Source organism: Zootermopsis nevadensis, unplaced genomic scaffold (genome assembly GCF_977971745.1).
Source record: "Zootermopsis nevadensis isolate Lab colony 2312 unplaced genomic scaffold, Znev_1.0 Znev_ptg000023l, whole genome shotgun sequence".
Taxonomy (NCBI): domain Eukaryota; kingdom Metazoa; phylum Arthropoda; class Insecta; order Blattodea; family Termopsidae; genus Zootermopsis; species Zootermopsis nevadensis.
The window spans coordinates 7921460-7946960 of NW_028259155.1; the positions used below are offsets into that span (position 1 = coordinate 7921460).

General features: G+C 36.8%; 2 protein-coding genes across 10 annotated transcripts in view; one reads left to right on the plus strand and one right to left on the minus strand.

The window, feature by feature from the left end:
* Nucleotides 1–9942, plus strand: part of Itpr (Inositol 1,4,5,-trisphosphate receptor) — a 100302-nt gene extending 90360 nt beyond the window's left edge. For all 9 annotated transcript variants that reach the window (XM_087354564.1, XM_087354563.1, XM_087354566.1 and 6 more), the window contains 3 exons: nucleotides 663–823; nucleotides 1009–1170; nucleotides 3391–9942. In XM_087354564.1, coding sequence (XP_087210690.1) covers nucleotides 663–823; nucleotides 1009–1170; nucleotides 3391–3474 — 407 coding nt within the window. In that variant the 3' untranslated portion in view covers nucleotides 3475–9942. The remainder of the gene's footprint in view (nucleotides 1–662; nucleotides 824–1008; nucleotides 1171–3390) is intronic.
* On the minus strand, nucleotides 9728–16334 carry LOC110831927 (ADP-sugar pyrophosphatase-like). The gene is made up of 5 exons (XM_022068448.2): nucleotides 16157–16334; nucleotides 12437–12597; nucleotides 11654–11805; nucleotides 10826–10934; nucleotides 9728–10196 (listed from the first exon to the last, which is right to left on the minus strand). Exons 1-5 carry the CDS (start codon nucleotides 16285–16287, stop codon nucleotides 10087–10089), a joined length of 663 nt encoding a protein of 220 aa, XP_021924140.2. The 5' UTR covers nucleotides 16288–16334; the 3' UTR covers nucleotides 9728–10086.
* Nucleotides 16335–25501: the final 9167 nt, after the last annotated feature.

A 25501-nucleotide genomic window follows, 5' to 3' on the forward strand; every position in this document is an offset into this window, starting at 1 on the left:
CCATCTTCAACAGCTGCAACGATGCTACTGTGAGAACGCGGGAGGTGCCGTTAGTGCATGCGCCATGCTACGTCATTGCTCTATCACGTACGCACAGTCGCTTCGCGCAATATAAGGTTTGCTAGCTGTGGGACGAGTGGGAAACTTACTTTGTGGATGCGCCTCGTATTAGAAAGAAGCTGCTGCTATTGCCTGCACATCTGCAAGTCTTCAAGTAGAAAACATCCGCGTAACAACACATGTCGGCAACCGTCGACAAAGTTATTTTAATTCTTGCTAAGCTAAACAGCGAATAGGGATTTATGACAGGGTCACTTGGGAATATGGAAGAGGTGGTAAGTTTTCTTTCATAGTTTGCCAGGAAACAGGTGGAATTGCTTCGGCGTTCTATCGCGCCATTGCCAGAGAAAGAGTTAAAAGACGTTTTCTTATTTAAAATGTCTCTGCAAGCAACATAACACTGTGTCGCGGGCAACATGTTGCCCGCGAGCTACAGGTTGGGTGGGCCTGCTTTAATATTAAATAGTGATTCATGTCCTGCTGTAATCTGCAGTCATGCAGGCTTTTAATTCTTGGGTTTAGAAATTTGCTATTTACTTTACAGCTGAATGAAGAGTATTGCATTTTGCATTCATTAAGATACATGTTAATGGTATTTTCAGGATTGAATCGGTCTGCATTTGATAACAAGACAGTGAGCTTTGAAGAGCACATCAAATGTGAACATAACATGTGGCATTATCTGTACTTCATTGTCCTTGTGAAAGTGAAGGACCCAACCGAATTCACAGGGCCAGAAAGTTATGTGTACGCAATGGTGAAGGTACTGTTCTGCGCTTCAGACATATTTTATAAAAAAATATGAATGTTTCTAAATCATTCTACATTATACAGTGAATGTGTTGATATTTTGCTAATTGGCAGTGCTCATTTGAAATGATATTTGCATGCAGATCGAGGCTCTTAAATCATACAGAAAATTCTACTACAATTTTTATTATATTACAGGATCGGAACTTAGAGTGGTTTCCGAGACTTAGAGCGATGTCACTTGCAGCTGATGAAGGGGAAGGTGAGCAGATTGAGTTGCGTACTTTACAAGCACAATTGGAGAAGACTCAGGCGCTCGTGACAAATCTTTCACAGCAGTTAACAGAACTGAAAGATCAGGTATGACGATCCATTTTGTGGTACTATATCATATTTGATTTAAATATTGTCACTTAGAGATTACAAATCAGTAGGTGGTTGGTTAAATATTTTATCATGGGTTGTTTTGTATCTTTTATTTTCTTTATTATTTATTTTGCTGTTTCTTCTTTATTTAATTTGTTGTTAATTGCTTAACTTACTAACTAGATGGCTTAGGAACCTGAAGGTTCATCACCGAATTAACCAAAGACCTACACCGAACCCTGTCCTGGGCCAACAAAATCCAGTCTCCTTCGACTCCTATCTCCCATAGATCCCGCCTGAAATTATCCTCCCATCTACGTCTAGGTCTCCCCAGCGGTCTCTTCCCCTCAGGCTTCCCAACCAATACCCGGTGCACACCTCTTGTCCCATCCATAAGCGCTACATGCCCAGCCCATCTCATTCTTCTCGACTTAATCACCCTGACAATACTGGGGGAGGAGTACAAATTTTTAAGCTCATCATTAGGCAGTTTTCTCCATACCCCATCGTCTTCTCTCCTATGCCCAAATATCCTCCTCAACACCCGATTCTCAAACACCTGCAATCTGTGTTCCTCCCTCTGAGTGAGAGACCATGTTTCGCACCCATACAAAACAACATGCAAAATTATTGTTTTGTATATTTTAATCTATAGCTTCTTAGAAATCAGACATGAAGACAAAATATTTTGATGAAGTAAACCCATTTTCTGGATATTATCCATCGTCCAACACTAAATAAAATCAATAAAAGCCACAACGTTTCTGAAATGGGAATCCATCTCCATCTTCAGGTAAAACCTAATCTGCTGGGCCCAATTGATAGAGCTAATCCCTATTTTGAACTGAGAAGTAACACATATTTCCTGAATTTAATGTGCTCCTAAGTATCCCAGGAACATAATTTTTATGTAATTGTTGTTCCCAGATATTTGAAATTTGTAACACTTAAAAAGGATTTATCAGCCACCCTAAGATAATTTTGCCCGCCTGTCGTCTGATGACGAGATACCAACATGTACTTGGTTTTTTCTGAATTTACTTCCAGCCCCACCTGTCTACTAGCCTCTAGTAAAACTTCTGCGTTCCTCTTTAAGGTATTCATATCGTCCCCCAATAAATTAACATCATCAGCAAATGCCAACAGCTGATGTGTCCCGTTCAATTGCAAACCCTTCTGCCTAGCTTGGACTTTCCTGATGGCTTATTTTAGCGCAAAGTTAAAGAGCAAGGGAGACAAAGCATCTCCTTGTTTTAGACCATTCTTACTTATATATTACGGGTCTTCTCTTTTAAATCATGGTTTACGTTTGTTTACTCTGTTATTTACATACATATTTGTTTTAATTGCATTTTAGAGTGGCTACATCTTAGATCTGTGCTGCCACCACTGATGTGTACAAACAGGTTTATATGCCTTTGAGTAAAATTGAAATAAAATAGATAATTTTATACAGTTGTCCACACTGGATAATTATGATTAACACATTTTATTGTACAGATTCCTTATGTAGTTCTGTTTTCATTGCCTTAATGTGTGATAACACTTCTTCCTCATGAATGCTGTTGGTTGTACTATGTCCGAGTAGACATTCGACCTAGACATGAAACAAATGCGTACCAAGCATGTACAGAGCTGTTTCAGTTCGATTAAAAATTGTTCACATTTTTTGTCTTCATGTAAGGAGTAATAATGAGCAGCAGTTCAGGCAAAGTTGTTCGTCATAGAGGTCAAGTAATTTCGAGCAAAGAAATTGAAGTTATTTGCGATGTAGAGGCTTACAGGGACAAAGAAGTAAATTATATGGATATTTATATATCAGCCGTGCATGAATAATACAGTATATTGTATTCTTAAAATTTTGAGTTACTTTTAAGGTATTATATTAATTTTTAAGTAGATCTTAGCTGAAGGAATTGTATGTGTAGTGATGTATGCCACTCGTTATTCCTACATGCAGTTTACTTTAATGTGCATGATTTAATAGGAAAAAGATAAAAATTTGTATTTAGAATTATTTTGTAATTTTTAAGCGTAAATTAGTAGTGTCTACAGGTATGATGAAGCTAAATTGTTTTAGAAATTAATTAGTTCATATATATGGAATGCTGTGGTAACTGTGTTTTAAAATTAATTTGTATTAATTTTTTTTAAAAATTATGGTAATTGTGTTACGTCATGCATGTCTTTCAGGATTTGTCTTCTGTTTTTCAGATGACAGAACAAAGAAAGCAAAAGCAGAGAATTGGATTACTCAATTCAACTTCGGCTTACCTGCAGAATATGCCAACACAGTGAAAACTGTGGACATTGAAGTGTAGGTGTACAAGTTATTTCACTGCCAAATTTTGAAAACGGATGAGCATCCGTTTGACGTTATTGATCATTTGAGACAAATATCATTCACAGAAGTTTTGCGTTGTCTGAAAGGCCACTCGTATTCTTGCTATTAGCAGAATCCTATTTGGTGATATAATCTCATGAAAATGTGTCTTCCTAGCTGTAGGTCCCTCACTAGTGAAATGTTTCAGAAAATTTCATTAGTTAAAATGCAAAATGTGTCATGACAGAAAGAGAGGAATAGAAGTTATTATTAGGATGGAAAGTCTGAGACATTCATGAACACTTCCTAGAAGATTTTTGTGAGTTTTTTTGCATGTTTACACATAATCCTTTGCGTACAGATTGAGTCTGAAAAGTTTACATACACACGTACATTTATATAATACTGTTATTTTCTTCTAAACTTTGGAAGCTCAGATTGTTTTCTGTGAAAGCCTGTAAATCTACAAATTAACGAGGGATCGAGCACTGAAAAATTGTGTGTAGCAGTTGGTACTTTTACTTGCTATTACACTTGAAAATTTTGTCCAGTAATATGGACAGCATTTTAATTGTAAACAAGGATCAACATTTTTATTTCAAATAAAATAATTTCAAGATTTGCTTAGGAAGTCGGATGAATACAAAGAGCGTGAGATGCCCACTGTACGTGACGGCTTTGTCACGTTGCTTCAAAGCTTTAAGAATGAATCTGTAATAGAATGTCTAAATATATTGAATGATAATTATGTGGAATCTTAGGATGCTGGGAACGTCATATAATTTATAAGAAAAGGATGAATATTGATCTGTGTACTTAACCCTTTAAGCTCACTTACTCATTCCACGGAGCAGGGACTTTGTAAGGTCCATTTCAGTGTGATCCTACCATCTGAACTGGTTTCTTCTTTTCTGATGAAAATTTTGTGTGAATGTTTTGTCTGCCTCTGTATCATCATCTTAGATTTGGTCACTCTGATGATATTTGTTGGAGAGTACGTCATTATGTAATTTCCTTCACCCTCTGTGCTAGTTCCTCTCTCTTAGATCCAAATATTCTTTGCAGCTGTTCGTCCTCAAATACCGGTAATCTTTGTTCTTCCTTTATGGTGAGAAATCAAGTTTCACTCCCACAGAAAACAACAGGTGAAATTTAATTAGTTTTTCTCGAGCTACGAGTCATGTCAGGTGGTTGAACGGAGAAAACACCAAAGTTTCGAGAACCATCTTCAGTACCCTGAGGATGAGGACAAAGGTCATTCTTGAAACTTTTGTTGTTGTTTTTTTCCATTCAACCACTGGATATGGCTGGTAGCCCGAGTCGCCGTGAAAGTTTCAGATCATGCTGCAGGTGAAATCATAGTTTTATATATAATATCATGTTTAGGATTTATAGATAAACAGATTAAAGATTTTGAACAGAATGGCGGAAAGTATTTAACAAATTTAATCTGCTCATTTTTTTCATCGTGAATTAAATTAAATTTGCTATGTTGTTTCAAAACATTTGAATTTTCCCACATTTTCAAAGAATTTCTTTGTGGGGTTTTCCTTTAGTCTGGTGATAAGACATGAGCGTGTGCTTCGTTTCTCTTCATTTATTTCTAGATCAACTTCCGTGCTAGCATCTAGTAGAGTTCCTGTGTTTTGTTTGTGGTATATTCTACCGAGTAAGTTCATATCAGTGTAGACCAGAAGCTGATAGTGAATGTTCTGGAACAAAACAAATCTGCTCTTTAAAATCGGTAGCGGTCAACTGAGTTCCTATTTTGTTCAATTAGAATATTTCTTGTTATTTTTCCTGGTTGGGGGAGGGGGAGAAGCTTGTTTAGTGGTGGAAACAGTCGCTCTTGTAGTCCTCAGCCCCTGTTTTGCCTTTTGTTGAGGTAATTAAAGTTTTCTTGGATTATTAGTTGTAACTTGTACCAGCATCTGAAATGTCATTTTGAAGTAACTTCATTTTCATTCTTTTTATCTTGAATTGTATATATCATTAATAACGTCTTAATTGTTGGATTTGTGAACAATTAATAGTTATTCATGTAACAAATAAGATAACAGTATTGTTATTTACATTTATTGAAGATCAGGTGGTAGTGCTGAAAGTGATATGTCGGTCACATTTTGCATATCTCATCACTGAAAACATTTCCATTTCTGTAACAGCCTTTCATCCGAGTAGTGACAACTGTTTTGTATGGGCTGTCATTTATACAGTTTTAGTGTTAATATATTTGTATTTTATTTTCTGTTTCCTTTACTTCAATGATTGAAGGGATTCAGATATTTCTGTGCAGATTACTTGTTTTTCGGTGGTAGTTAATTCATTAAGTGTTAAATTTGTTAATTTTCAGTGAAACTGTAGTTACATGCATGGAAAACCTGGTGAGTGTTATATCTTCAGTGTGAAACTTTGTAGCGCAGAGCCCATCGTTTTTTACTGTGATTTAGTTTTGACATAGCGCGGAAGAAGTTGGTTAAAGGGTCATTCCATAAGTTTTGCCTCTTAATATCTGGAAATTTGTAATGTGCGAAAACTATGTTTAAGCTAAATAGTATTAAAAATATATTAAAATTGGCCGTCAATCACAATATAAGATAGTTAAAAGATTAAAATATCATTTTTCGTTCCGTATCGAGTACTCGATTTACAATGTGGAACATTTACGACATGTTTCGGCTATCATAGAGCCGTCATCAGGTGTTATGTTATAAACTTTTTAACTGAATTACTGATTTTTACTGATTTTTAGTTTTCATTTTTCTTATCATTTTCTCATCCTTCTTATTGTATCTTCATCCGTTGTTGTGTCACATGTCACTAATATGATTGTATTTCGTAGTGATGCCAATGTTGTGTATATTGGACCGAGAAGTAATATCGTAGTAGTATTAGGAGAGATTGGAGGTATACTGTATCGGATCGTGGCTGGTTACCGAAACATGTCGTAAATGTTCCACATGTAAATCGAGTACTCGATACGGAACGAAAAAATGATATTTTAATCTTTTAATTATCTTATATTGTGATTGACGGCCAATTTTAATATATTTTTAATACTATTTAAATAAATCACAATATGACGCACCTACAATATCTTATGTTTAAGCTCTAACTCTCTTGCCTGAAAGCACTGCGCGTGCATTTCATGTTACTCAGAATCAATACTCCACTGGTATAACATGGAGCAGGTTGTTAAATCCTCAGTTTAAGTTCTTCTGTGAGAATGTGGCATAATGCAGTGTCTTAAAGGTATCATACCAGCCGATAAGAAGGCAGGGCCACAGATCGCATCGTACTGAACGGAATTCTTGTAGCTGCTTTAACTGTGATATTGAAGACCAAATTAAATACAGTATAGAATTCCAGTGTCATACTTGAAAATTCTCATGTTATAATATATGATGTTACGTTAGTTCATCAAAATGATGTCAGCTCATCAGAAGTACCAAAATATTCTCCACGATGACGTAAGATTACAACTGAAGCGACAGCATGATTTAGTGATCCCTGGCCCCACGTAGGAAGCCCAAGCCTAGACAGAAAAAGGTAACACTGTTGCAGAATTTCATTTGAACTCCAGATGTTAAAGCATGCACTGACAAGCTTACGACAGTCTGGATCTGGAAAAACTCTTGACAGCCAACAGGGAAGTTGGTCATATCGTGACAGTGGAACAGTGCAGTCGACAACACACGTGGCAAACATCGGCTTAGGATACAGTGCCGAGTGCTGATTCAAGGGATCATCAGATTGCTGGTGACTGTACTATATCATAAGAGTTGTTGATACATTTGTTCATATGGAATGCAGCATAATGTTCCACATAGAAACTTCATTTTATGTTGTTTAAGTAGTACAGTTAAAATAGTCTGTAGTTAGTTAAACATGAACACTGTAATAAGATAATCATATTATGTTACATATTTTATTTGTTATATGTTTGATATATTTTAGACTGATAATGAATTATGTAAAAAAAACCTATAATTTTAGTAAATTAATTACTTAAAATTGAGAAACAAGATAAAAGTACTATGTTAACAAATTTGTTTCTGTTTTTATAATTATTATTTTTCTAATCAGAACAGATTTTTTCCATAATATGGCACTATATTGTTAGTAACTACACAAACAAATTACAAATTTTATTGCTTTGCATATTAAAGTTCGGAATCTCTGATGATACATGCAGATTTATATCTTAACTTTTTCTTGGTATTAGTGCATTCTCTCAATTTACAGCATTAATAATTTCTTGTAATACATTATGATTGTGTGTCTCGATGTTCAGTTCTTTTATACTTTTTACATTGATGAAAAGGCTAATTTAATAAACTACACGAGAGAAATATGTTAAATACTTATCGCAAGTTTCGAGGGAGTCGGAAACTGCAGCATCAGATTTCATTCTTAGTTATCTATAGCTTATATCAGTTTTACCAACTCATTGAAAGCAATAACCATAGTGCGATATGATATTGTGTGCCGTCTGGCAAGAATAACGCTGTCTACTTATTGCATTATAAAATGAGACTCCAGATTGAAGCAATACACTGTGTGTCAATGTAACTCAGCCTCCTACGCAGGTAATACAACAAACATGTTTTAAATTGATGTAGCTGCATGAACAACTGTGAATTGATAAAGGTGTAGAAAAAATTGAAACTTTTGTTTTGCCTGTAACAGTAATGCCTTTACAATGGAATCAGTACCTTGCAAGTCACGTTATAGTTCAAGCCTTTACATCCAAATATCTGTTTGTTGTCTGTAATTCCAAAGTTTAGTCATATCTGTTCTTAAAAATAAATTAATACATAACTATATTGAAACTGTTTTTCCTTTGAGAAAAATTAACATGTTTGAATAGAAAAAGTTGTTCATTATTTTGACTATGTAAAAGTGCACAAATTAGAACATTTTGAAATAAATGTGCATTTTATTCGTGTAATATTGTGATGTTCTTGTGTGTCGTGCATGTTTGGTAATTGTATTGCGTATCCCAAGCTGTCTGATGCGAAGCCTCATTTTTAATTAATTCTCTATTTTCAATACGTTGCTTGATTTAATTGTGTCATACCAGTACTTAAATCAATTATTCAACTATGAGAAATATACACCTGTAAATCATCTCTCTGCCAGAGTGAAGTCCGCTCTCGTCCTTAGGCTTCTGCACTAGGAGAACTTTGTTCCGACAGAACCGTCATCTTTTGATCGTGAGACACATTCAAATTGTTGACAGCAGCATTTGAATGTAAGCCATAAGGAATTCTAAAATATGCCAAAATAAATAATATTTCACAGATATTAGAAATGTCTTCAGTACTGCTGTAAAACCGTAAAATTCCGGCTGGCAGTCCAGTAGACCAGGCATCTAATTACTCTATTCCTGTACAGTAAAAGTTAATTAAACCAAAGGTTCATATGAATTTCCATTGTCCATTGTTTCTTATACATTATTATTAGTTGAGAGCTTTCTCCATAGTAGGCATACTTAACTTTCAGAAATTCCTCATCGTTGCCATTAAAAATTAAATCCGTGGCTTAACAGCTCCAGAGAGCCAAAGCCGACTAGCTGACTGCTGGCCTCACGTTCACATGCCTAAGCAGAGGTGAACGATCATCCAGCCAGATATAGGGTGACGTGTAGTCAGCACGACGAACCCCCAGCCATTGCTAGCTTTCCTGACCAGATTACGCTACTCATTGTAGCTCCCCAATTTCCTCACGATGCTGGGTTGGCACCGGTCCCATACACTGGTCGAAAGCTCACGAGAAAATTTCTTCTCCCCCGAGACTCGAACCAGCGCGCATTCCGTATCGCCGGTCCGAAGCATGATGCCTCAGACCGTGCGGCCACGGCGCAGGACTCATCGTTCCCATAGTTTCTTCCAAATAATACTTGACAATAGAGAAGTTATCGCAGTTCTTTCCTTTGAACTCTATTCAACTTCTGTTCAGCCCACTGTACCTTTCAAAGGCCTCATTTTATGTGGCAGCATCTGAATCGAGCTTAAAAAATTATACGCCTTCGCCTAATCAGATCATGAAAAGATTAAATTTGAGCTTGTTAAGGGTTGAAGTACGTGAACCAGAAACCCACGTTTTACTGAGTTATGTCTTATTAATTCAAACTTTTTTCTTTTGTGTTCGGCAATTCCTGTATAAGACGCAAAAATGATACTGAGCCATCGTCTATTCTTGATTTAAATTCTCATCAGACAGGCAGAAAATTAAATATGGATATTTATTTTACATAGAATTATTCACAGAACAGAATACAAATAACAAACACTGCATAGTAAATGATATACACTGAGGAGATATACAATAATAGAAAATTATATGCACATTTTTCCAGAAAGTGAGTAAAAGAAATTAAACATTGTTCATGAAATGCCTTGTGAATTAAATGATAACAATATTAAATTATGTATTATTAATCTGAAGCTTTTTTTTTTCACACAGAGCCCTTTCAGTCTCTTGGCAATTGTCCTTATGTATACCAAGTACAGAAAAACAACTCGACATGCAAAACATTCAATACTTGATAAATTAAGTTACATTTATAAGATAATATGGAACATTTACATCAATGTTGTAGGTATTTTTGTTTTCCTAGAATGATTTCCCATAACCAAGCCAATAGCAAATGCGTCAATTCTGGAATCTATGACAAATCCAGCCGCAGCAAAGGCTAGAATAAAGAAAACAGGAAATGTATTTTATTATTTCATCTTACAAGATGCATTTTTTAATTTTATGTTCATGAAGTTAGATTTCTTGAAAGTGCGTCTTATCGCGGTGATACAATAATATTTTCTGCTTACTGCATGAACCTTACACCGATGATGAAAATTCATAAGCCGGTAGGTTCAAGATTAAGTATGAAAATTTAATATTTTCTGTCAAATCACAATTTTTAATAAGATAATAAAATATAAAATATTTAAAATATCATTTCACGTTTCACATCGAATGATCGATTTACAAATTGGAACGTCCAATTTGTAAATCGATCATTCGATGCGGAACGTGAAATGATATTTTAAATATTTTATATTTTATTATCTTATTAAAATTGTGATTTGACGGAAAATATTAAAATATTAACCTACTTCACAATATGACGCAAATATACTACCTTATGAAAATTTAAGTAATCATTTGCATATTATACAGCTTCATATATAACTACTGACTTTTTTTCTTACTACCTTCAAAACTGTGGTTTAAATTTAACTATTCTGTAATCAAAACGCCATCTAAGGCTTCGTAATCGCACTTTCCAATTCTCGAAGAATGAGAAGCCAAATAAATACATACCCCTAAGTTTATCCAGCAGCTCGGACACTGGTATGAGAAGCCGTTCCCTGAACCGCTCATTATTATCGTCTGACTTCAAGTGAAGATTCTCGGGCTCATCTCCGTTTACCTAAGGACAGAAGAAAGACGGTTCTTCGAAATAAGTCCTTGTGAAACAGGCTGTTGTGAGAATTATTAAAGTATCTTTTTACATTTAAGAAGCCAATTTCCTATTAAGGGAAATAAGTTACCAATGCATAACATGATGTAATCCATCAATATTTTAACAAATAAATAACGCTTCATTAAAGCAATTTCCACAATCTTTTCTTTTTGTTTTTAAAGGTAATGAACTACATTCTAATACAGAACGGATCATCATTTTAATACTACAGGATGAAATCCTTTGAAACTTACGACATTTATTCGAACAAAGGTTTTAGTTTTAGGATAAATTGTTTTCATGTTTTTTACTGAATTTTAGATTACTTGACCCTGAAAATTTATTGAAATGTCATTATTTTTTAGACCAGTTCAAAATGTCACCTTTATTATGCTTCGTATATTATTTTGGGGCATCCCTCCATATAAATGGTGCTTGAAATCTTTGTTTCTCTCTTAATGTACAGTTCTATACTAAATAACCTTACTGGGAGTAATGCTCTTGAATCTTTAGTGGGATTGCTTTCAATCAACTGCTTAAAATTGTTTACTCCCAAATGAAACTCAAAAGAAAATTATAGCCCTACCCCTCAGCAAACATGCGCTCAGTTTTTTGGACTTTTACTTACAACGTAATAAATGAAAGCTAATTCAGTACATTACACTCCTACTAATGCAGAAACTCACCTCAACAGTAACAAGTCTCATCAGACTGCTGGATGTTCCTGGGTCCATTGCGAGCACCGGGCCAATCTTCTTAACAGCGCCAACGAATCCTGTAGCCTCTTTCAACTCTCTCATGGCAGCCTCACCCGGTGTTTCATTCTCTTGCACCAGGCCTGTTCCAACACACAGCAGTCAGCAAAATAAGTGGACGACAAAGATCGAGGACTTCAAAATTGTTCCAATGTCTTCAGAGGTTCTCTGTGTCACATATTCCACTCATTCACAGACAACAGCCAAAGGGATAAGGACCAGAAGTAACGCTACTTCACGATTTGCTTTCTATAATTTTTTTAGGTTAGAGTTTGGTATATTGTACAGAGCACAAATCAAATTGGCTTGCCAGTGGCCTAGAATGCGCAAAAACAATTTGACTTTCCTTGTTTATAAGACATTTCCACTTCATAAGAATCTTTGGAAACTGACTACTAAGAAATGCTTGGTGTAGAATGTCTTATACAAATGAACTTCCTGACTTAACATGTTTATTTAAAGTTACATTCCTACCTCCTTCTTGTACACTGTATCTGACATTTGCATGAAACTGCTTTGACCCTTAAATTGTTCCAAATGGACATAAATGCAGTGTCAGACATATTCTGCCATTATATCTTTATCCCTCCAACCTGACCAACATAAAAGTGCATTATCTGATACCAAACCAAGAAGTGCCAACTGTGAACTCTGACACTACAGTAGAGAATCTGTTTATACTTATCATCTAAACTCATGAATATTTCAACTTACCAGCTGGCATTTCAATAGTGTAAGCCTTCAGGGCTGGGCTGTATTGCTTCACTAATATGATGCAGTCATAATGTAGCAACCGCCTGTAGAATGCTATTACTCCAACAGCATCAGTATTCCTATCATCATTTCTAGCAAGTCTTGTTGCACCTTCCCAAACACTGTAAACATTATGTCTAAATGTCACAGAATGTAAATAAGTCCAAGATTCTATTATTTACTCATAAATAATGTTGAAGAGCAGCAGTAATATAATGCAGAGCTTATGCTTACAGCCATTACAGCTGATGGCCTCTTGTACTTTTCACATTACTAACAACAAACAAACAAAAATATATAAATATTTATAAAATATATACATCCTGGAAGCTGAACTTTAACCTCAACCTACATGGCCGCTTCGTATACATCATCAGGATACAGTGGGAGCAGTATGTTAGGTTAGGTTAGGTAGAAAGAAATCGCGTACAAAATTGTTGTTTGAATGCCTCAAGGGAAAAGATCACTTAGAAATTTCGAAGACTGAATTAACATAAATCATAAGGAAACAGGGTTGGAGGTGTGGACTGACTGGATTCATCTGGCTCAGAATAGGGACTAGTGGCGCGCTCTTGTAAACACTGTAACGAACCTCCGAGTTCTGTAACAGGCGTGGAAACTTTTGCCTACTTTAAGGGTACTATTTAACTTCTCAAGAACGACTGCTCCATGCGAGTATAGTGGAGCCTCGATTATCCGCCACTAATTCCGTGTTATCCGACGTGCCGAGTCGGAACGCTCCACTTTTAAGTCAACTCAGTCTGTAGCGGAATGAATCACATTTGATGTCACATGATTTTCTGGATAATTTAATATTACCGTAAATTGAAATGATGTATACATTTTCATTAACACTCGAAAGTAAGTCTCTGAACGAATTGGACACATCACTCCCTGACGAGCATTTGCAAACAAAGTTCAACGCTCTATTTCACCTTAAACGATGAGGGATAAAAATTTCATTCAAATACTATTCAAACCAGCATCTCACGCCATTTATTTTACGATGTGTTTAATATTTTTGCTCTTGAACATTCTGAATATTTATTTCAGTTCTTCCCGTTGAAGGCCTGCCGCTTTAAGAAGATTCGTCCAAAAATGTTTTTCTTGTATTTAAAAATTTCTGGACGAGGTTTTGACGCCAAAAATTACCTGGAACTATCTTCTGAACTTTTCTGGCCTTTCAGATGATCAAAAGTACTCTTCGATGATGAATATCCGCTGCTCAGTACTGTACAAAATCGAACGAAAACAAATTATTTCTTCAAATAACAGTGTCTCGTTTCGGAGAAAACTGAATTTAAACTTGGAAGGTACATTTTGAACCACGAAGTACCAACGTTTGAGAGAGAAACATAACTGTTGCTATATTCAGGCGTGTGGACTCAAAGATGATGTTGGAAAATATAATGTTTATACGTAACGTTATCTGCATAGGAAGCTACACGGCGTCACGACCCAGAACAACATTGTAAGCACCCTGAGAAGCAAGTCACGCAGTGTTTATAGATGTCTGCTTCACTCATATCCTAATGCGGAGAGGTTATGTACCCAGGTCAGGTCAAGTGTGGGGTGTACGTAGGTCACAGTTCGAGGCCCACATACACAGACTCTCAACCCAACACAACAAGAAGAACAAATCCATTAATGGTATGAGAAATTTCTAACCTTAAAAATAAACACATTTTCAAAACAAAGGCTTTCTACACACACAAAAAAAAATTCAGTATCTACAAAGCCCACAATCGCAAACTACATGTTTCAGTTTTTTATTAGATTTTAAGACTTTCTCAAAATGGACGATGCATAAATTCAAAATCAAAGAAAATAGAAAAGAAAGTTGTTTTATATCACAAAATAATTTTCAAACACATTTGCAGATCCTTGAACTTTTTTTTGTATTTGTTATTATAGTTATATTATTATTAATATTGCCATCATTAGTTAGTTACAATTATATTAGTGTATAAATATGTAGGACAGGAGTAGCACAGTGTTTATTGATTTTCTTGTAACATTTTAATGCAGGTAATATTATTTTATAAATAACTACCAGAGCGTACTTTAAACAGACTTTAATATCAGAATCCACTAAAATTATTTCTAGTGAAGTTTTGTAGCAATTCAAGTGTCCCTGCCCCTTCCATTTTATCTCAGAGACGTAAGCTTTACATCCATACAAAACAACAGCTAAAATTATAGTTTCGTACATTTTGATATTTGCATTTTTTTGGTTGCAGATGGGAAGACACAAGAATTGCGTGTATTACCCAGATTTAATAAGCTTAGAATTTCTTCAAAAAATCAATTTTTATACTGACGTTTTTTTAAAAAAGACTTCTTAGATACATGTTTATGTATAATGCGTTTTATATCTATGCATATTTCATTAGATATTGGCCAGAATGAAATGTATTTCACGAGCTGTAGCCACTGATAATTCGCTTCTACATTATTTATGTGTATCTTCGCCAAAAGACGAGCCAGTCTTAACAGAATGATTATCAAATCTGTGTTAACAGTTCTCACTGTTAACACAATAAAATACATCATGAATAAGCAGTGCCTTTGGAAATTCCTTCTTAAATTATGGAAACGTGGGATGTAGCACCTTGTAGTCTGATGATGCAGGTAGTATGACCTTCGAAACTTCGATAAGTATCTACATTCCAGAACAAAGCCATGTTCATATTTGTCGCCGTGAGAACGTAATTTTCAACTGGAATGTTCTTCGTCTTAAACACTTGGTGAGGAGTTTCAGACATTATTTTAATGTCGCAGTCAGTTTCAGAACTACAATTAACACTGAAAACTTCGAAGACTGTAACTCACTAAGACACAATGCAAACAACATATCCCATCTGCTTTAAAAGTCATTAACTCGTTTTCTATTTGTGTTGAATGTAATTCTTCTCGTCTGATTTCTAAGAACCTGAAGATTAAAGTGTACAAAACAATAATTTTGCCTGTTGTTTTGTATGGGTGCGAAACATGGTCTCTCACTCTGAGGGAGAAACACAGATTGCAGGTGTTTGAGAATCGGGTGTTGAGGAGGATATTTGGGCCTAGGAGAGAAGACGATGGGGCGTGGAGAAAACTTAAAAATCTGTACTCCTCCCCCAGTATTGTCAGGGCGATTAAGTAGAGAAGAATGAGATGGGCTGGGCATGTAGCGCGCATGGATGGGACAAGAGGAGTGCACCTGAGGGGAAGAGACCACTGGGGAGACCTCGACGTAGATGGGAGGATAATCTCAGGCGGGATCTATGGGAGATAGGAGTTGAAGGAAATAGGATTCTGTTGGCCCAGGACAGGGTCCGGTGGAGGGCTTTGGTTAATTCGGTGATGAACCTTCGAGTTCCGTAAGCCATCTAGTTGGTTAGTTGAATTTAATTTTCACTTTAAAAATATATTGTTTCCCTTTTAAACAACGTTAACCAGATAATCTTTGTAATAGTGAAGTGTTGTGTTTTCTTCGCGGTACGGGCTGAACTCGTAAATATTTTATTCTCGAGCACTTATAATGCATTACGAATTTTATCGTCTGGGACTGCACAAGAGCGCCCAACTTTACTGCGAAAAAAATCCCTGAAATCATTGCCGGAAAGAAGCCATTTGCTGGCCGGCGTCTCGTTGAACGCGGCCTAAGGAAATAATCTCTCTACGGAGACAGCAACTCACCGTGACGTCGTACGCTGGTCCAGGTAAGTGATCCTGGCAAGCGAAAGCCAGTCCCCGCTGCTCATGCGTTCTTCTGTTAAGAAGCAGCACTTCGTCACTTCATTATTATTCATATTGTCTACGCTGTTCATCCTCGTACCTCAGGTCCAACACTGCAACTCCACAACACAGCAACCAGCCTTCTTCTAAGTCTCTACTGGAAGGAGGAGTTGGCTTTCTGGCTCGTATCCAAGAGGCTGGGACCAATGAGATAGTTGCTACGCCCCACAACACGCTTTGGGGGCCATGACCCCAAGCGCAATCTTCCTTGGACCTTCGACTGTCCTTACAGTAGACAGTTTCAGTTCAAGAATTCAAATCTGGAATTAACTGGACAGATTAAAAGAAAAATACAGTTTTGATGATGTTTATTTAGCCTGTGATTTGTTTTATGTCATCGGTGGCTAAAATTAAGACAGTCGCTTAAATGCACAATAATTTCTTTTAAAAAAAATCCTTGCGTCGTAACTGATTGTAACGGTCTCCCAGTTGAGTCGCCATTTTGTGTCCTTGACGGTCTCTGACGTTGGTAGCCCTGTTCCCTGAGTGGACTGGGGTTCCGAAGAATTACGATCTGGAGTGTATGTGAAGTTTTTCTCTATTTCGCTACTTAATGTGTTTGTTATGGTTCAGTGGCCGGGAGACAGTGTGAAGGTTGGATTTCACTGGTGTCTTACAGAGCAGCGTGAAACTTGTAAGCCGATAAGGCACAGGGAAATTTCTTAATGTCTACTGATACAATTATTTCTCGTTGGAGATCACCTGACTTAATTCGATTGACAAGTGTTTTGTTAGAATTTTTGTGAGAGACGTAAAATGAATATGTTTTTGTTGGTAACAGAACGATTAGCTGTTTTGTACAGAATGAATCATGTAACGTCAAGTGCCATTGACACTCGAAAGTTAAATTAAACGCCCTAAAAAGAAATGAACGTGTTTGCAGTTGAACTTCGAGTGTTTCAGTGCTGTCGTGGTTGGCTTTTGGGTTCACTGCTACGAAAGAACTTGTCCCGGGGCGTTCACAGTCCAATAAAATGCAAATTACAACCAATTCCATGCAGCAGAGAAATTCCTGTGAAGTTACTCAGTCTACGAATTTTATGGAAGCCAAAATTTCATGACCGTGTTCACAACAGCTCGCTTCCCATCGGTTGATATATAATTCGCTGGACCACCATGCCTACCTACGCCGAGGATTCGTAGATAAGGCTGGATTTTTCGAAGCTCCGAGTTTTTGATTGGAGAATCGTGACCATTGATTCGTTGCTGGGCGATGATCCGTCTTTTAGATCGTCCCAAAGCAACGAAACTCTTGAAAGTTTCCGTGTCAGAAGTTGAGGAATTTCTCGCTGCCGGGGTTGAAATACCGATCGTCATTTGTTAAAAGAATTACGTCAGGGATTAGATAGAGAATTAACAATTATTTATTTTAATCCGTCTGATCACAATATTTAAAATTTCTTATAATTAAGATAATAAAATATCATCGATCATAATTGAGTTTTAAGTTCTTAAATATATTTTACACCTGATGATGGTTTTATAAAAACCGAAACATGTTGTGTAAATGTTCCGAAATGTAAATCGATCAATCGATATGGAACATCAATGATATTTTATTATCTTAATTATAAGAAATTTTAAATATTGCGATCAGACGGATTAAAATAAATAATTGTTATAATATTCACAATATGACGCAAATACAATATCTTATAGAGAATTAAATAGATTTTGACACATCTGTGGAACCTTCAAGAAGACCCATAACCTAAGTTTTATAAATCGATGGAGTTTCCCACAATGCCCTATGGATCAGAAACATGGACGTTAAGAAAGAACTTAATATTTTTAATCCAATCAACAAAATTGGAGAACGTATAAGAAAGTGGAACGAATGTCTGAAGACAGAATTCCTGAGTCTGCGCTCAGCTACAAGCCTAGCGGGAAAAGAGACCGAGGTCGACCACGAAGAAGATGGAAAGATCAATTTGAAGCCTGAACATGCATTAGTGCCTAATCCCTGATGATGATGATGGATTAACGTCAGGCCAAACGTGATTAGGATTTGTTTGTCAGTTACCTTGAACGGAATTTAAGTAGAGGTTCGGTGATTTCCATGTTTTTAAACGAATTTGCGAAGGCCACGATAAAGATTTGTGTCTTATCATGCAATGTCATCCGTTTGACAACAGAATGTTATTTGTTTATCGTAGCTTCACTGACAGACATTTCTGGTCCTGTTTATAGGACGCTTTTGATCCAGTGAGTCATCAGAATTGTTGTTGACAACTGGCGATGTCTGCAGTGAAGGGTGACGTCGGGTCCGAGGGCGAGAGGGTGATAACTTTTCGTAGTCGTCCGAATGTTAGAACTATGGGTCCGGACGACGAGAAAATTTGGCGGAAGGCACGAAGCCTTGACATTCCAGCGGTAAGAACGCAGGAGTGCGGTCTCGAAAGGAACGCGTGCCCTGATAAGGGAAGGGTCATCGGGTGGGGGGGTCATGGTTCTTCGCATACTCGTTGAACCAGACCAGACAAATCCGGTTCAGCAGTTATAAACATCGTCGTAGCATGATCTGAAATTTGTGATGTACCACCAAAAGCCAAGCCATGTATCAGACGCTGAGGGTCACAGTTTCGTAACTCCGTTCCTCGGCCAGCCAGCCACCCCGTGACATCTGATGATAACACATTGATTTTTTTTTTTTTTTAATATTTCGGTCTGCGTTCCCAAAGATGCCATGATCTTTTCCTCCGACGCCATTTTTAGTCTAATCTGAACACTAAGTTTCAGTTTAAATGGTAAAACTCCTCCCCCCACCTCCTAAACTACCCTTATTTTGCCGTAGGTCTGAGAGTTTAATCTTTATCCTTTGAAGCCCGAAGCTCATTTAAAGAATTTTAAATCTTGTCAGTCTAATTACAATAAAATTCCTATTAATATTAAAATATTATTATAATTAACATTTAAATATTTAAAATATATTAAAATGATGTTCTCTATCGAATGTTCGATTTACATTAGATCATCACTTTTTTACACGACATGTTTCAGTTCTAAAAGAACCATCTTCAGGTGTATAAAATTATATAAACTTAAATATAATTTCTTAAATGCAACTTTTAGTCAGATGTTTATCAGATATCAAAATGATGTTTTCTTCCAGATTTTATTGTATTTTAATATCGTATTCGAAGTTGTTCTATATATGTACGTCGTGCTTAACATGATTTGTGTGGGTGAACGTTTTGTTGTTGTATCGGACAGAAATGAAGAGTGAAGGGGTTAACGTCCGTCTGGAATTTATAAAATTTCAGTTCGTGCCCAAAGGACAACACTCCTTTGTTACGAAAGTCAGTCGAGGAATATTATTTAAGGAAAATATTTGTTGTTTATCGTACGACTCATTCGAAGTTGGTAAATTTATTTTGTTGGAAAATTCAGAGCTGTTAAATGTTAAAGCTGGGTGTTAATTATAGGATAAGCGTTGAGGTGAATTATAAGCTAAGTGTGTTTGGCAGGCTGCATTCTATCGCCTTATCTGCTTTCGGAAAATAAGAAATACGAGGCATTTGAAACAGAATTTAGAGTCGATCTGCCGGGATGTTTCCGTTCTGTAAAAACAAAATACAGCTGTGTTACTTGGATACTATTGGTGCACGCACGGGTCTGGGAACACACACACACACACACACGCTCATGGATCTGTCTTCAATATAAGACAGCTGAACACCTGCGTGAGAAATAGGTGAGTCCTCGGTTCCCAGAACTACGCCATCTTGGAAAGTCACACGAGGACGCCAACCAGAGACGAGCGATTCAGAAGAATATTTCGATATTTCTACGCGTTTTAAAGCGAGGTTTTTTTAACAACCCGGAAAGAAAGTATTACTTAATAACTGACGAGTCAATTTCGACATTTACAAATGCTAAGTATAGAATATTAATGTCAAAAGGTCGCGTGAACCTTGATAACAGATTGAAACAGCAACTGCGAGACATTTTGGGAAAGTCGCAGATGGCTTTCGTGCTCACAGTTCGTGTTCGAGACCCGCTGGAGGTGATTCTGGTTCCGGCAATCGAGAACAGCTGTAGAAATAGGCCCATGTTACTACTGTTAAATCACAGCTGAGTTTTCGTAGTATTGAAAACGCCCCCCAAAAGAGAGGGACAACTTGAGAGACCAAGAAATAGAAGGAATTTAAGAAATATATAAACATATGAAGAACAGCCCTTATGAGGGCCGACAATGGGCGAAAAGTTAAGATCACAGAACAATTAAGAATAGGTTTTACGTCTCACGGTTCAGTACAATGACGAGTCTTTTGTGATCAAACCAAAGATATTTAGCCACAGCGAGATTCTAAGAAATGCTAATTGAACCCCTGACATGGGTTTAATTTTTCCAATCTCTGCCCCTTGTCAGTAACTAACAAACAAACGAAGACTTGCTGGTTGCTTAGCGGCGTCATCAGGATTCTATTGAGACATTTGATACGAATTTTTACTCCCAAGGAGCCAGCATTAGCAACATTAACAATGAACTTGTAATCTGGTACAGCCGCTGGGTTTATGAATCAGTTTAACTTTGGTAACAAAAACAAGTTCAGCAAATTCAGCGTTCGAAAGGTGTCTAAGAAGATAACACAAACAAACATTTGATATTTAATTATCAGGACTGCATTACATAGCTTCAAAGCTTTTCAATTCACGTCTCAATGGAGATCATATGTCAACAGGACAGTAGGCTCTGATATCCTCCGCTGAACCTCGACGATTCTGCGATCTGGTGTTTGTAATAAGAAACCTTTTTCTTCCGTTAAAACAGACGACAGTTTCAATGCGTAACAAAGTGAATTGAAATGATACTGCAAACAGCTGATCCTGCGAGGTTTCTAAACCATTGTTACAGATCAGTTGTATTTTTTTTAGTGTTCTGTCTGACGACAGGTCCATATTAATGTTATCCTCCCATCTACAACTATTATTATTTAGTGTTCTGTCTGACGACAGGTCCATATTAATGTTATCCTCCCATCTACGACTATTATTATTTAGTGTTCTGTCTGACGACAGGTCCATATTAATGTTATCCTCCCATCTACAACTATTATTATTTAGTGTTCTGTCTGACGACAGGTCCATATTAATGTTATCCTCCCATCTACGACTATTATTATTTAGTGTTCTGTCTGACGACAGGTCCATATTAATGTTATCCTCCCATCTACAACTATTATTATTTAGTGTTCTGTCTGACGACAGGTCCATATTAATGTTATCCTCCCATCTACAACTATTATTATTTAGTGTTCTGTCTGACGACAGGTCCATATTAATGTTATCCTCCCATCTACGACTATTATTATTTAGTGTTCTGTCTGACGACAGGTCCATATTAATGTTATCCTCCCATCTACGACTATTATTTATTTGAGTGTTCTGTCTGACGACAGGTCCATATGAACAGGATCCTTCCATCCTTTTCTCGGACTGGGACCTGTTCATATACGTTCTTGGCAGATGATCCAGAAGTGGTTTGCCATTGCCTTCTTCTGTGTGTGAATGGAGTAATTGTTGGGATGCCACGGAGGAAAACTCCGTGTTGCCTAGACCACGGCCTTGCCCAACACAAGTTATAAATTCGGGCACCGCCGGGAATCGAACCCGAGACCCCAGGATTACAAGGCCAGCGTTCTAACCGCTGGACCACCGCGGCTGCATACAGATCAGTTGTGTGCTAAGCGAAATGAAGCTGTTTCTGAACGCTTTGGCTCTGAAAGCTCACGGCCGGACCCTGTAAAAAGCGAACTTTGTCCTGTGTTAATGGAGTGACCTCAGATCAGTTTTGTATTGCGTTGTAACGTTTTATCGCAAGAGACAAGGAAGTTGTTTTTTCTGTTCAGGTCAAACGAAAAATGAAGTCGGCAAACCTTACCATTGAATTCGCCGGCTTTTCAACAAGTTTTTGGGTTTAAAATAACCCGCATTTATCTGGGATCAAGAAATGCGTGTAATTTGTCGAAATATTCAGATTAGAATTGTAACGAACGCAACACCCGAATTAAATAAAGTTTATTTTATGGATCCTTAAAACACTGTGGAAATTTTTAAGAAATTTTCCGTCTTATCGAAACAAAAATTTTGTGCAAATATGCACATCTGAATATAATCAGTTTTAATGAGAATAAATACAGTGACATGTTTGTTACTGGTCCAAAGTTGTTTTTCACTTCGTACAAGAAACAAACTCAAAAGAAAGAGCATGTATCTCAATTTAAACATTCTCATTGTTAACACGTTTTTAAAAAATATTTTCAAAACTGTCGTGAATTTTTGAAAATTTTAAATTTAGGAAAAAAATTGAAGAACTTTTCAAACTCTTAAAAATGTTGAAGAATTTTGAAATTTATATGTACAATTCTGAGCGATATTAAAATTTCAAAAACATTATGAGATATATCGAAAATCTGATAAATTTACTACAATTTAAAATTTTGAAAGTTTCTTAAATTTTCAAATGTTGAAAACTTTGAGAATTTTTAAATTGTTGCACTAGTTGATTAGCTTTATGCAACATAGTTATGTTAGGTTGGGCACGGCTAGGTTACGTTAGGTTAGTTATTTTAATTTAGGTTAAGTGAAGTTTTTTTTAAAATTCAGAAAATATTAAAATTAGGAAGAGTTTTGAAGATTTTTAAACACTTTAAAATTCTTAAGATTTTGAAAAGTACTTAAATTTGTTAATAAAATTTAAATTTCGAACAGTTTTAAAACTTTTTGAAGTTTCTTTATTGAAGGTTTTTAAAGTTTGAATTGTTTTTAAACAAAAAATATCAAAAACACTGAGGATTTTAGGACTGGGTCAGATTCGTTTTCCGTAGCTTTGCGCATCGGAGCATTTCCCATCGCAGCGTTGCACCTGCGAGCTATGCACAACGCAGTACTCCGATCCGAAGCGCTGCACACATCAGCCTTGCGCAGATTACAGTTGCGCATCTGAGATTTGCGCAGCTCATGTTAGGTTAGGACAGGTTATGTTAAGTGAGGTTTTTAAAAATTTGTAAAATAGTTGACAGTTTTCTAAAAGTTGTAATTTCTAAAATTTCTAAAATTTTAAATTAGTTTTGAAATTTTTCAGAAATACAAGAGCGTTTAAATTTATTTTAATCGTTTCAAAACTGTTGAAAATTTTTAAAATTTTTTTTATAAAAACTTGGAATTCTTGAGGTCTTTGTAATTGGGCTAGATTAGGTTAGCATTTTGGGTCGAAACTTTTCACCACCGAGCCCTGCGTGTAGCATTCGACCCATCTCGCATCATAAACCCGACCCACCACAACATAACCATAACAAACCAAATAAATCCACTAGCATTTGATCAGCGCATATTCGCCTGAACATTTTCTCCACAAACATATCATAGCCTAACCTAACCCAACCCAACACAAAATTCGACAGCTACCCCTTAGCAGCTGTCCATTGCGCATGCTCGCCTGCGCATGGTCGTCTGCTCATGCGCGTCTCTAACCTAACATAACCTAACCTAACCCAACGTGGATCTCTATCACTGTTCCTATACATTTCAATGACGTATCCACAGATTCTGCCAGTCGCTCTCAACCGCCTCTGGACATCGTGATTATTTATCATCGCCTGATTTATCGAGTATTTATAGGAAGTGGGGTCGTAGGTCGGGAGTTTTGTTGACCGTAATCACTACATGCCCGCGTGACGGACGCGTGGAGTCCCATAGCCGTCACACGATTGACGAATGCCGTCGAGAGTTTCAGTGGGAGAAGCCGACAGGCTCGCCAGGACAGTAGTGATAAGCTTTCGAATGAAATATCACCCTGGCAGTCGATTATAGCTTTGTTTTTGCGAAGATCCTCGTTTTATCTCGACTGTGATAATTATATGATTAATGTGTCGTTCGTGGCGCACGTACGCAAAATTTAAACTCTGATATGTGTGTGTTCTTCGATGTTTCCAAGAATTGAGTACGTGAACTTTTCCAAGTAACTAGCCAGGCTTTAGATCTGAAGGTAAGTTTGGAAGAATCGTGGAGGTACGTTTAAAACTGCTCCGCGCATGCGCACTGTGACGTCACGTAACAGCTCAGTGCAAAGATGGATTAACGTAACCTAACATTACAACAACAACAAAAATTTTGGTGTTAAAATCGAACGAGAGCAAATGTTACATAAGAAACGTTCACATAAACGAAAATTCCATACAAAATTTTGGTGTGGAAGTCATCGAATGTGACTCGCCAGTCTACTGCGATTCGTTAAATGTAATTATCCTTATCGAAACGCCACTGATCACTCGGATGATCTTACGATCTCGTTCGCTCGGTCGCCATCTTGGTATTGCGAAATTGCAGGTCGAGGTGATCACACCGAGTCTTTCGTAAACTGGATCGTATCTGATCTGGTAAAAGATGATTCCGAGGAATGTTTCATCATATTTCAATAGAATTTTTACGAATATTTAAAGTGATCGATTTGTTCAACTCTGACACTTCGAAGAAGCATTTAAAAAAAACTGAATTTGTTTTTTTCAAATCTAAAAGTTCGTGACGATGGTGAGTTATTTAAATAAAAGGTTCTTTGGATATTTTCCATCGTCTGGTAAAATACTTTGTCCGGAGTTAGGGATTAGCTCTATCTGTTGGGCCCAACAGAGTAGCTACCTGAAGACGGAGATAGAGCCCCATCTCCGAAACGTCGTTCTATTTTATTATTTTACTAGACGATAGAAAATATCCAAAGAACTTTTTATTTGAATTTCTTTTATTAATTTAAGTCAGCACGACATATATATTTTATTCCCAGCTTCTGGTGTTCTTAGGAGTACAGAAAATACATAATTTATTTATTTATTTATTGAAAGTTTATTTAACGAACTTGCTTTAAGTAGCTCGGATTATGTAGAGTCGAATTAGAGGACGATAATGAGTAATTAATTGGGAAATATGTGGAAGGAAGTGGCCGTGGCCTAATTTTAGGCACAATCCCGGCATTTGCCTGGAGATACTGAGGAAAACCTCGAAATATTCCAGCGAGGATAGCTGATCTCCGGGCAGAGATTGAACCCTAGACCTCCCGAAGACGAAGGAGGAGGAGTAATTGTGAAGTGGGCCACGACGATAATTGACAATTGAGACCTGGACTCGAATTCTAATCCAAAATGGGGGCACAACAAAACGTCGTTTTGCAGCGCGACACGAGTCATTCGGGCTCCGGTGACATCTTTTCCGGAAGGAGACACATCAGAGCGCGAGACGTGCATTCGCTGA